At 36.6% G+C, this 14,033-nt stretch overlaps 1 protein-coding gene across 1 annotated transcript; it reads right to left on the minus strand.

Moving 5' to 3' along the window:
* Window positions 1-7,206: 7,206 nt before the first annotated feature.
* Window positions 7,207-8,644, minus strand: LOC142358191 (cytochrome P450 4V2-like). The gene is made up of 2 exons (XM_075409644.1): window positions 8,378-8,644; window positions 7,207-7,825 (listed from the first exon to the last, which is right to left on the minus strand). Exons 1-2 carry the CDS (start codon window positions 8,592-8,594, stop codon window positions 7,644-7,646), a joined length of 399 nt encoding a protein of 132 aa, XP_075265759.1. The 5' UTR covers window positions 8,595-8,644; the 3' UTR covers window positions 7,207-7,643.
* Between the last annotated feature and the right edge of the window lie 5,389 nt (window positions 8,645-14,033).

The raw sequence follows: 14,033 nt of genomic DNA on the forward strand, positions 1-14,033 counted from the left end.
TAAGGCGTAGAATTGTTCAAAGGAAATAACACCTAACTGCTTTCAAAATTGAAAATACAATTTAAAAAATTTCGCAAGAAAATTGATCTGTAAAAAAATATTTGCAGTATCTAAGCAAAAGCCTAAAGTTGTTTTATATCAAATATGATTTGAGACGACTTTGACAAAAAAAAACAAGATACCAGTTCTGCAAACAAAAATATAAACCGACCAACATCGGAAAAATTGCTCTCAAATGAAAGGCGACGCACTTTCTTTCAGTGGCTGTAGTCTAGATACAATTTTCTTTATGCGTGCAAAAATCTGAAGGACTCGAACCCCGACCTCCTCAGTCCGATTCCATCACCTCAACTTAGGTATTAATCACTTGTCTATCAAAGCCTTGCAATCTTCTCTCTAACAATTGGTTTGGTTTGCACAACAAACTTTATATCGGAGTGATAGCCTGTGAAATCACTCAAAAATCAATAAGTTCTTGAAAGAGTCACTTGAGAAGTCAAAGATAAATCTAGAAGAAAAGCGCAAAATCGGTCTGGAGAAAATTATGCATAAAAAGACGCACATTTACATTCGAGAGCAATTAAAAACAATTGCAGACTCAACTCTCATTCGCAAAAAATAGTGATTAAATTAAAATTTCAGATGTTTTCAGATGATTAATAAGTTTCACAAAATTGACGTATTTTTTAATGATATGTAGAACAAATTAATTAAAAAAACATAATTTTCAAACTTGGTTTTAGCGAAATGTAACTTATCATCGAAAAAATTAACGTATAATCAGATTCATTTTCCAAGAGTGTATCTGCTGTTGCGGCTTTTTGAACAACCGCATTATCGATCGGTTCAAATTTAAAACACAAACCAAATTCTTACCATTCACTAGGTTACGGAAGGCAGTGTTCAGCAAGCTTGAAACTTGCAAGCGATATACACCTATTTTTTGCACCGCTTTAAACATCAAGCAAATCTGGATGATGATATTGTTCAACAGTATCGCAAAAGACGAGAAGTACTTGGGTATGTACGTACAATATCTATGTAATAAACTACGCGAAAAGATGATTTCTAATGTTTTGATTGTGTTAATTTGCACTGTTCGGAATCATTAATAAGCCCCCACGTAACAAGTGTCAGCCCAGAATATATTCAATTTTGCTTAATGTATACATGAAATTTACTTTTCATTTTGTCAATATTTCTGTTTTTAACTGAAAATTTTGCCAATATTTTGGTTATCAATAAACCAATCTGACAATAACATGTGGATTCTAAAAAATTCTCTTGATTTTAAATCTTATAGCTCCTCAGCTCTCATGACAAACCAAGAAAGAATGTTATTGGTTCAGTGGTAAATTTAAATGATTTTCGATTAAAATGGTGTTTTAAACTCAACAGTGGTAGACGACTGAAATCCTATCTGCTATAAATGATTTCTGATTGCGTCACTCTATTTTTTGAAAACTTTCAAAGTCAAAATGTTTTTTATTTACACTATCAATAGTTTTTTTTACAACTTTATATTTTTCGTAATGACAAAGTGCAACTGTCATTAGTCTCTGAATCTTAATCATTTTGGAACCCGCATTATAATTTGTTTTCATGAGTCAAAAGGTGCTTCACCGGTCAGTTTCGGTTTTTGATTTCTGCATAAATCAATGCCAGCAAAATCCATAGTTTTACCTTAACAAAAATAATAATAATAATAATAATAATAATAATAATAATAATAATAAATAATAAGAGGAAAACTTTTTACTTTGGTGGCTAAGAAGAATAATTTCCATGATTTTATCGTTCATTCACACAACTGCACAAGTAAAAAAAACTTAAAATTATGCTTTAGAAATGACAAAAGGCACATTTCATTCAGTATGATTTTTCACTTCAATGAATCTAAGTCCGAGTTTACCTGTATGAATTTTTAAATTACATTCCTACACGCTTTTTTCTCATGTTAGGACACTGACTACTGAGGTCAGCATCCCATATTCTCTGTTTTTTAAACAATTTAAAAGCCTTAAAGATTGATGTTCAGTCCACAATTTCAATATTTGCTTCCGATGGCTTTTTTGATCAAATAGATCCAGTTTAGAGCTTCTAGTACTTTTTTGATAGCCTTAGAGAAAGTACTGTTATTGTTTGTTGCATGTTGTAGTAATTGCATCATGAACAGTTCATAGACTGTGAAAATGTTAGCCTTGTCAAACAAGGGAACGGTGTGGAAGAGTTTTGACGCTTTGAAAATTTTTCGAAACATACGTTTTTGTATAATGAAAATTGGTTGCAAGTAATTTTTGTTTGTAGATCCGTAAACAAGGAGATCATACGACAATATAACGAGTTCTATGTACATTTTGTAGAACAAAAAACGGTGATGCATATTTAAAGTGTTCTGATTATACTTCAAAAATCCACACAATTTTGCCAGTTTTTTAGATATTTGTGATATATGAGTTTTGAGAATCAATTGTGAATCTATATCGACTCCTAAAAGTTTTATCACATCGGTAAGTCTGAATTCAGAATTACCAAACCGTATGATTTGATTTCTAACATAATTTTTTTAACTCAATTGACGCAATACCTTTTTTTCTATATTTGGACTGAGCATATTGCAACAAAACCATTCAATCAACATTGCAGGACTATGATTAATATTTCTAATAGCATCAGTTGTGTTAAAGAAAATTAGCGTTGTACAATCTGCATACATCGTAATCGAGCAGTCTTCGTTTCCAACCCAAAGTGGTAAATCATTTATGTATATGATGAAAAGTAATGAGCCTAACATTAAACCCTGGGGTACACACATTTGAGCCGCGGTAGATATGGATCTCATAGTCCTCACTTGCACATATTTTTGCGTTTTTGAAGAGAACTCCAGTAATAACAAGGCTATACCTCGGATGCCATTATTTTTCATTTTCTTTAACAATATTGGATGATATACTGTGTTGAAAGCTCTGCTCCCATCCAGGAACAGTCCGAGAACATTCATATTTGAATCATTTAGTCGTCTGATTCTTTATACATCTTTACTAATACCTGGATTGTTAACTTTTCGGGTTGGAAACCAAACTGTTGCTCGGTTATGTGATTAGTTGGAAGCAAAATCCATAATACGTTTGTAGAAAATTTTCTCGAAAATCTTACTGAGTGAAGATAATATTGAAATAGGTCTAAAATTGGTAGGATTCTGCCGGTCACCAGCTTTGACGACAGGAACGATTTTTGCTATTCTGAAAAAATTCGGATAACATCCCACTCATTGATCTGTTGAAAAGTGGTACTAGAGTTTTACAAATGATTGGACTGAAAAATTTGACAAAAAAGCTATTCAAACCTTCTGTATCCACTGCCTGGCTGTTTGATAGTCCCATACATACGTTGTAGCTTTCCGGTATACTCGCTGCAAAACGAAAAAGGGAATTTTCATTTGATGAAGTATCAAATGCAAGAGTACTTTCGGGAAATTTCGACTCCATTTCTGGCCTGCTTGATGTGAAGAAAATTTTGAATTGAACCGGAGTGATATCCACGTTATCCGCTTGATTCTCAAGCGTTAATGCAAGAATAGCGATTAGAATTTTGTAGTCAAGATCCAGTTCAATTTTTCGAAGTGGTGTTTTCCCAGTAAATGATTGGCAAAAAATAAAGTCAAACAGGATATATCAGAATCATTCAAATTCTGCAATGATCTTCGTTGGATCACTTTATCAAAAGCTTGACATTTTTCATGCGTAACCAACAGAATCCCCCAATGATAACTTATATCACATTTTTCAACAGATGCGTCAAAAAACTTAAATTTGGATGATACTAAAACATGGTCAATACAAGTGTTTGTTGTTTCTGTTATTCTTGTTCGACAGCCTATATCAAGCAGTTTCAAATCCGAAGTCTCAACCATATTTCTGAAATTTTCACATGCTTTATTCGAAACCAAAAAACCAATACGAAAATCACCCATGATCAATTTTTTTGCTTCTGTTCTTAATGCTTGCCTGAGTGTTCCAAACTCTTCAAGAAATACATCATGTTTATTTTGCTGTGAGTTATAGATACCAGAAACAGTGAAAATGTTTTTTTTTCTGATTTTCGATGTTAATGGTAATTTATCAAAGCACAAATTCTGTATAATGTGTTCCTTGATAACAAAGATATAATTTTATACGAAACTAGCTAATCAACTACATTTATTTTTGCCACATGTTTGGAAAAACCTTTGACACCCTTCAATAGAGTGAAAACGTAGCATTATCCTGACATATTTCCGTGGAACAACTACTGAATAACAGTTATCATTGGATTCTAAGTAACATAATAAGTTATCGAAAATAAGCTTTGACGGATCGTATATTGAGAAGTAAAATCTGCATGACTGTTGTTGGCTTAATTGGAGCTTTCGCACCGCCAGAAGTAATAACTGGGAAATGTTTTTTGTATTGTCCATGCTTCAGTTGTGTTGGGACAAGGAATTTTATTTTCAGGCGGTAGACCGGATTTGACATCCTTACGACGTTGTTCGCTTTTGAGCTCCTTCCAAACGTTCACATTACTTTTGGGACAGGTTTCACAGCTCTAGGATATAGTCAATCCAGTTCGTCAAGAGTTTGAAGGGCGGAATAATGCTTTACATTCTGACCCTCACAAATCACTTGCACTTCTGAATTATTAGTGACTGCTTTTACACCTATATCTTTTGCAGCAATAAAGAGTTCGCTACACATTGGGCCAGTCGTTCAGAAAGATAGTAGGGCTTGTTATTCGAAGGTTTTTTGTAGTCTTTCAAAATGTTTTTCAATCTTCGGATGCATTGTTTCTCATAAAATAAGGGAACTTGACCATTATCCTTAATTCTCATGGTTTTCCCAAAAAATGTACGGCTTTGAGATCTTCTGACTGCACACGTGCATAAATTTTTTTTTGAAGAAATCAAATACTTTGTACATGAGATTCCTCTCATCATAAACAGGTGGGTTCTTTATTATTATAGTACCCTTTGATATTTATATCTCCGTATTCAGAATACATTACTTTAGATTGGTGATTTCATTTCTAACTTTTCTGAGATCTTCCTTAAATGCAATTGATATGTCTTCCAATTTTTTATCCAGTATTTCAGGTTTCTTGTTTTTTTTTTCTTTTAATTCAGAACAAAGAAGAGTTAGCTCACCTTGAATAGCCTGCACTATGTTTACCGTTACATCGGAGTTACTGGCTGTAGAGGATAATTCCATGTCCACGTTGTCCATTACATTAGGTAATGAAATAAATTTAAGTCAATATTCAATTTATTTTCACGTAAAAAAATGTCAACGTTGTCAATGTCGTATTTTCTTGGCTGCGCAAAAGAGTCAAATTCACACACCATCGTTTTCGAACACTGACTTTTTCTTCTTTTGGTAATGTCTAATAACAATCAACACCTGCCATTTTAGTTAGTAGCACCCTGTAAATCTGTAATTTTCAAAATAAAGATAGTCGTACTCTACAATTGGTGTGAAGGAGTTTTGTTGTAGGCTCAGAACCCAAGAGTAATTGACGGCTGATACAATCCATAGCGTAAAATTATTCTGATGAGACAGTTTCTCTGTCCATTAAAAGTCGTCTCAGATCGGACTAAGACGCGCCAAATGAGAAAGGCCAGATCGGATCACCCAGGCCATAAAAATTTGGCCTTTCTTATTATAGCCCCGCCGCATAGTATTCAGATAACCTATAGCCCACAAACCCCCACCCCCAAATAATGGTAAACATACAATAATCCCTTGGACCTTGTTCGGAAAACTCAGAAATCATTCCATTTGGAACCCAGGCTGAGGTCCTAGACCAAAAGTCGATATGTCCAGACCGTCCCATGCGAAACTTGTCTATGACCAGGACGTCCCAGACGGAAAGTACCTATGTCCAGACTTTAGTGTTTTCAAAAAACATCTGTGCGCTCAAAAGAACCTATGTCCAGACTTCCGTTTGTTCAGGATTGTCTATGTTCAGACTTTAGTGCGTTCAAAATTTCTAATGGACAGACTTTAGAGCAGTCAAATTTGTGTATGTTCCTTACTCTCATTTTTGATGTCGGAAATGCAGTTTGCTAGCCTCTTCTAGGGGTTGTGGCTCTCTCTGTTTTGTCAATAAAACCTGTCCGGATAGACCAACAGTAAGAAAACGCATAGATTTCATGAAGATCTCTGGTCTAGAATAAAGTAATTACAGTCTCGCCTAAAGTAATTAAGTTAATTGAGGATCTTTTTGTTACCACCCCCGGCATTAAATTAGCTAATTTACCGCACCCAAAAACCCCTTTACCACACTATTTTTTTACTAATCGCCATCAATAATCATAAAGGCATTACAAAATGTTTTTCATTGTGCGTAGATGCAATACAACGCTGACAGTTTTAAAAATAAATAGATCTAATGTTGCCTTTGATAAAACATGAAACATTATCTCAAAATAAAATTGATTTTAATATGGAATATTGATCTTGTGAATCATTGATATGAATAAAATTTTAAATTGGATTTTTTAATGTTATATATTTTAGAGAAATACCGTAAATTTCCTCTGGTATTGTAAAAAAGCCCTAGTTAAGAACACTAACTAACTTTAGTTAGGAGAAAAAAGCCCAAGGAAATAAGCCCACGCGGAAAAAAAATCAGCACATGATCCTTAGCGACCCGTGGGATTTGTGACGAATTATTACGACCAAAACCGTTATTCAGTGCTCGCACGGGTTTTTCTCAGTGGGTTTTTTCCTATTAGTGTCAGACTGGTTTTTATCCCTGGGCTTTATTTCTTAGATCCAATCTCCTCGTATAAGTTTTATTCTGTTTTAAAAGGTGGTTCTACTACAGGACGAAAAGATGGGGTTACTACAAATGGCGTCATTAACGGAACATTTCACAGAAATTGCGCAGAACTACAATCAGAAATATGACTGCAGTGCTATGCTCTCAGATTTTGTCATTGGAATTTTTTTCTTGTGTGGTGTTCAGATTTGACGTTTTTCTTGTTAAAGTTCGTGTTCTCAATCGAAATAAAATTAGTTGATTTGTGAAGCACAATGTTTTCTGCAATTAAAAGACGAATAATAATTTTTTAAAAACGTATTTGTATTCAAAGCTGTGCATCATGATTAGTTTTTTTGCCAGTCCAAATAGGTGAACAGTTATTCAGTTTTTTGTCATTATAGTTGTTTTGTTTTTGTTGATTTTTTGCATGGAATGTGTTCAGCAGTAAAATTTTTTGTCACTGGAAAATTTATGTAATTACACATATAGGCTAAGAACTGACAATGGTAATGTGAAAAGGGAAAATAATGAGGAGATGAAAAATATCATTTCCTCAAAACGAGGAAATTACAAAAGTTCTAGTATATATTTGCAACAGATCTTCAAAATCAAATGTGACTGCGAATCAACTCAGTGATTGTCTGGTCGTTTTCATCACTGCAGGGGAGATGAACATCATTCGTGTTGATATGTATTCGGTAGCTGGCTTCTGTAAACTTCTGTAAAAATAGAGACTATGCATTGTTGATTATTTTACTCTTTGCAATTCTTTAGGGAAAATAATTTATGATATCATTGTCAGTTTCTGTGAGCACATATTTCTGACTGTCATATTCGCTGTAATTTCACACGCGCTTTGTGAATTTGATGTTGAATTTTTTCACAGGTTGAATAATAACCTGTCCGAAAACTGCAAAGTCCTTTGCTTCAGTGTCTGATACCATGTCGAAGTTCTTCACGATTGAAGCAATCACCAGTTTCTCCTCTAGAAGGGCGAATTTCTGACCAATGCAATTGCGAGGTCCAGCTGAAATGAAGAGCTAATTATCTTGATCGTTATTAAACTCAAAAATATTTACTAATAATCTCAGGTATTTTTGATTCAATTATAGTTTTCGTCTTTTTCAAGGAATAATTCATTCGTTCAACGATAGCGGCCCAAGATTATTGCCAAAAATGTACTTTATGGAACGCAGTAAAATTTTCAGAGATAACACAAGAAAAACTCTGATTTAATCAGGATTTTTATAGCAATGAAAATTCTTTTGGAACGTAAAGCTGCAAAATTAGCTACAAAAACAGCTACATATAATCTCAGGTGTTTATAATTCACTTATATTTATAGTTTTTGGGATTTGCAAGGAATGAATCAGTCATTCAATGATAGAGGTTCAAATATATTAATAAGTATAAAATACATTTTATGGAACTCTTTTTTTAAATGTATTTTATGTAATTTAAAAAACAAGAAAAAATTGATTTAACATTTTGAAAGCAATAATGTTAATTCTTGTGAAAAAACTTTAAGATTTCAATGTTAAAGAAAACAACAGAAACTATTCATGCATATGAATTGTACCACTGAATGGAATGTAGCAAAATGGGTTCTCCTCCACCGGGACTTCTTTTCGGATCCAGCGTTCTGGATCAAACTTGTAAGGTTCTCTGTACACATCTGGATCATGGTGAATACCATAGGCTTGCAGCATGACGTAAGTTCCCTTCAGCAGTTTGTAGCCATTGATTTCATCATCTTCTGTCAATGAACGGCCATAATTGGGAACCGAGGGGTACATTCTGAGGCTTTCTTTCAGCACAGCATCCAAATACGGCAGGTTAAGAAGAGTACTCTGAAACGAAAATCAGAATTATACCCAGGCTAGGTCCCAGACAGGAGTTCCAGACTGTCCAGACCCAATTACAGGTCTTAGCCAGAGCGAACAGATTTTGGCCACCTTGACCAGACTATGGTCAGGTGGCCAGCAATAAAACTATGGTCAGCATTGACCAGACTGAACAGAATCTTGTACCGACCCTTGGCCAGACCAAACACACTTTGCACAAAGTGGTAATTTTAGACAAAATTGAACATACTCTTGAACAAACCATTGTCAAGACCTAAGAAATCTTAGGCCAGACTTTTGTCAGCCATCAGTCAGGCCGAACAGACCTAGGCCAGAGAATGTAAAATTTTACCTTTTCTAGAATTTTTTTAGAAATCAGTATTAAAATTGATGTGAAGAAAAACAAGCAAATTAAAAACAAAACAATGAAGAAAAATTTTGAGCACTAATTTGAGGAATAAAAATAGCGTTGAGAACCTACAGAAGCAAGAGCATAGCACAGCAACGGAGATACAGCTCAATTTTACATCAAAATATGTTGCTTGTCAATTGAACCATTGAAATGCCTAAATGCGAAGTCAACACCTACAAAAAACTAAACCCAAACGCCTGTTCAAAGTGTATACCCTTTTGTTTCTTTGTGTCAATTGCTCACATTACTTCAAATTTTTAAGAAAATGCTTGGAAATATGGACTCAAAACGAAATACAAATACTGAAACATTTATTCTTTTACATTTCCATAAGAGCCACCTCGAAGAGATCATTAGTCTTTCAGCGTACCATCTGAAACTTAAATGACTAAAATTTAGAAAAAATAATTGGTGTGCAAAGTATTCCAAAGAAATTCTATCATTCCATCTAATAATTTTCCAGACAAACCTTTGCCCGAATGTCCCTAAGCTCAATTAAACGGTCAGATTTCAACCAAATTGAAAAACTGGGCAACGTTTTTACAAATCTTGAATAAACGTGAAATGAAAATTTTTTTGTTTTCATTTCTCATATATTCTCATTGTAGTGAATTGACTACTTTAAATGAAGCAGCAACGTTGAATCATACAATTTCTCAAAACGTTGTCATTGTAACTTTTCATTTTTCATGATTTTCTGCAACCAAATTCACATGTTTTTTTGGAAAGTTGTTCAAGAAATTAATTTTTTTTTGTAGAAAAAAACTCAAATTCTGTCAACGAAAACTTCAATCAAAACCAGAGATACTTGTTATCAAGATGATATAGGGCGTAAAAAATGCTCTGTCAAAAAACTTCCATAAATGCATCTCAAACACAAATCAGTCAAAGTGACATAAGTCAATGTTTCTGGTTTAACAACGAATTTAACAACACTACTGCCGACTTTCTCTAATGATAATTTTTTTTATTAGGTACAGAGAAATCTGTTGTACCCACCAAAACCCGACTGTGAACTTGACATGCAGGTACCTATCAGGTATCCACCATAACCAATCGGGAAGCCCCGAGAGGCCACAGAAAGTATTCGAGTAACAAGGAACGCAATGGATGAAGCGAATGGAGAGCAAGATTGATTCCCCATGGAAGCGTCCTATGTCAGGACCAGAACTCTTGGACAAAACGATCGCAAAACACGCTCTATTTTTGCACTTGAAAACTGGAGGACAAGGAAGAAAAATGTTTTGAGACGATGTTATCTTTTCTTTAGTCTGATCCGCTTTCAGAGACAACGACAGATTTTCAAGAGTATATTTTGCTGTGTATGCTTCTATAGGCTTGAATGCTTGTTAAATAATAGCTTACAAAGGTGTGGTTTATACCCGCATTTACGATCAAAGTTAGGTGTGGCACGATGAAACTCATGTATGATAATGAATGAAAAGATTTAGCATTAAAAGTCATGAAAAATCAAAGTTAGAGATATGACCTTTACAGCGATTATGAATATGAACTCAATAAATTTGAACTAAATAACAGGGGGAAGGATTGGGGGCTAAACGGTTACGGACCGTTTACACTCCGGCAAGCGACAACAAAACTTAGCAAATAAAATTATCAGAAAAGAACAAAATAATTGACATCATAAATTCAAATTTACCGCTTCAAAAGTTTCCGCTTGAGTGAGTTTTATGCATCGGTTTGACATGATTGAAGGATTATTCATTCCCCTCCGCGGCCAACGAAGAAGAAGAATCATCGTCAGTTTCAAACACTTTACCCAATCTCACTGCTGGACGTTGCACTATGCCAGTGCTGGTCTTGATGTCGAAGCTTCTTGTCACTCCATCTCTACTCACATGTGCTTTGACGATCCGACCAATGGGCCAAATTCCTCGGGGTGTAAAATCTTTGTAGAGCCAAACGACATCGTTTTCCTTGAGCTCAGCGTTGGCCTGCTGCCATTTTGTCCGTCTGTTAAGTTCCGGTACAAACTCTTTGAGAAGACGAGACCAATAGTGGTCCAACAGGGTCTGTGACTCCTTGAAATCTCTATTTGAATACCTGGTTCTGTTGTTTGCCAGAGGTTTTAGGCAGAAGTGGCGTCTTCTCATCAGGAAATGATTCGGGGTTAATGGTTCTTCGTCAATCAAAGTGCTCCCAACATGCGTCAATGGGCGTGAATTAAGAATTCCTTCTGCCTCTGCCCGCTTCGACTGTATGGAAGACTGAAAGGTTTAGTCGGTGGCTTCCGAGGACAACAAGTAGGCTTCGTTTAGCCTACTGGATAAATCGTTCCCAAACCCCTCCGAAGTGCGGTGCCAGAGGTGGGTTGAACGTCCACTGGATGTTCTGCTGCGCCAGCTGGAGACGCATGTAGTTGTTGTCTGGTTTGTAGTTTTCCTGAAAATTCAGGTTCATTGCCTGGTTAGCTCCAACAAAGTTTTTTCCGTTGTCCGAAACAATGACATCAGGGTATCCTCGTCTGGATACAAAACGTCAAATAGCCATTAGTAGACAGTCAGTGGAGAGGTCCTCACAAACTTCCAAGTGTACTGCTTTGTGACCAAGCATGTAATCAAGCAGACATAATTGAGTTCTGTCTGGGTTCTGGTTTTTTCAATATGAAAAGGACCGAACATTCCAGTATTCACAAATGGGTAGAGTTTGGAGTGCTCCGGAAAGCAAAAATTTGGTAGAGGAGCCATATTTGGTCTGACATTGTCTGCTCGCCTGCGTCTGCAGATGAAGCATTACTTCCCTAAAGTTCTTAGAGCTCTGCGGATTTCAACTATCATGAACGTTACTTGGATATGTGCACGAACATGTTCAATTCCATGATGCCCGCAGTCGTGATGTGCTTTCTCGATAAGCAGTTTGGCAACTCTGCACTTGCTGTGGAGTATCACCGGATGTTTGCTCTGAAAAGGCAATCCAGATTTCTGAATTCGTCCCTCAACCCTAAAGAGTCCGTCGCTATGGAGAAAGGGTGTATATGGTAATAGTTTTTCCTTCTTGTCTAGGGGTAGTCCACTTTGAAGTCAAGCAACTGTGTCCTTGAAGTGTGTGGACTGAGAAATCCTCAAGAGAACGTTTCGAGCCTTGTTTTCGTCAGCCGCGAAATCGTCCAAGTCGCAAGGTACGTCGCGTTTGATCGATCTCTTCAGTAAGCGTACTGCTCGAAACACTGTCCTAATTGGGCCAAGGAGTCCAGGCTAGTTTGAAAATCTGTTTGGATCTACCAACGGTTTTTCACTGGTCTTGTCGTCAATTTGAGTGGCGTATGTTTGAGCTGTTTTGTCACTGGAGAATGTCCACTCGCTCCAGGTTCGATCAAGAAAGAAGGTGCTGTTATCCACAATTTTTGAAGATCGCATGGAGCTAGACTTCTGGTACCATGATGAGCTGGGTTCTTTTTTCCTGGTACGTGTCGCCAGTCGTCTTTGTTTCAGTTCTCAGCAATTTTGTTCAGCTTATTTGCGATGTACATCTTCTGTTGATCCTTTGATTTGATCCAGCTGAGCACTGCTGTGCTGTAGGTCCAAAATTTTTTGCTCTTCACATCTATTGTCATCTCGGTCTCACAGAAGCCTGCTATTTCTGCTCCCAATGTAGCTGCTTCGAGCTCCAACTTGGGAAAGCTCAATTGTTTGATTGGTGCCACCTTGGATTTACTGATGACGTAGCGGGTAGCTTTTGAGCCGTCAGCGGAGATTGTCTTCAGGTACACAACTGCTGATACTGCTGAAAGTGAAGTGTCTGTGAAGGTGTGCAACTCGTGGGTTCAATCGACGTTGGGAACTAGACATCTGGGGATTTGAATTGCAGGCATATTCTGGAAGTCTTCCATCCATTGCTGAATTTCGTGGTAATAATCCTCTGATAATAGCTGGTCCCAATTGTGTCCTTGTTTGATGACTTTTTGCAAGATGCATATCAGTCGAATTGCAAAAGGCGAGATTATCCCAATGGGATTAAACAAAGAAGCAGCCATTGAGAGAAGCTTTCTTTGTGTGATATTCTCTTTTTCATAGCTCAGTTTGGTTTTCGCAAAAAGAAGTTGATCGGATTCAGGGTTCCATGTTTGACCAAGTATCCTTTCGCAACTTTAGAACTCCAATTCTGTCTTCCTCAGGAATCTTTTCCAGCACAGCAGGTTTTTTGATAAGAGACTCGGTGAGGTTGAATCCCCCTGTTTTGAGAACATGTTTCAGCTCAGTCTCTCTATTTGCTGCCTCTTCCTCTGTTGAGAATGTTTGCATGAAGTCATCTATGTAGAATTGTTATGTGATTGAGTCAAATATTTTTGGATGTTCTTGTTTGTTATCGTTGCCGCGTTTTGCGGATCAAAAATTGCGCAGGCAGGAGAACAAGTTGCTCCAAAAATGAGTTGTTGGTATCTGGATGTCCTCTCCTCATCATTGTCGATCCACAAAAAACGAAGAGCATCTTAGTCTGCTTCTCTGATTCCAACTTGCATGAACATAGCCACTATGTCTGCTGTTACTGCAACCTCGTACTGACGAAACCGTAAAAGCAGTCCATGTAGATTGCACAAAAGGTCCGGTCCCATTAGCAGTGCATCGTTCAAAGAAACCCCTCTGTATTTTGAGGCTGCATTTGTCACTCGTCTTATCTTGTCTGGTTTTTGCTTGTTGATGACGGGATGATGCGGTAGACACCAAATGTTCTTTGCATCCTGGTTCGTTACAGCTGCTATGTATCCCTTATCCATATCATCAAAGATAGTGGTCATATATCTCTGTTTCAGTTGGTTGTCTCTCTCTAATCGCTTCTGCAGGGCGTGCCAGTGAACCCTGGCCATGAAGTAGTTGTTGGGCAGTGTGACGTTTCTTCACCAAGGGAGTCCAAACTCATATCTTTCCCCGTTGTGATGTGTGGTCTCAGCAAAAGTCTTTAGTACCTTCTGGTCCTCTTCATTGTGTCCCTTTGTAGAACCCTGACTAAAGTTGACACCT

The sequence above is a fragment of the Convolutriloba macropyga genome, unplaced genomic scaffold (assembly GCF_964194025.1).
Source record: "Convolutriloba macropyga unplaced genomic scaffold, txConMacr16.3 SCAFFOLD_1649, whole genome shotgun sequence".
In the NCBI taxonomy this organism is placed as follows: Eukaryota; Metazoa; Xenacoelomorpha; order Acoela; family Convolutidae; genus Convolutriloba; species Convolutriloba macropyga.

Coding starts and splice junctions, on each gene's coding strand:
- LOC142358191 (XM_075409644.1), bottom strand. CDS start 8,594: ATGTACCCCTCGGTTCCCAATTATGGCCGTTCATTGACAGAAGATGAT. Junction 7,826..8,377: donor TTGCTACATTCCATTCAGTG/GTACAATTCATA, acceptor TCTTCATTTCAG/CTGGACCTCGCAATTGCATT.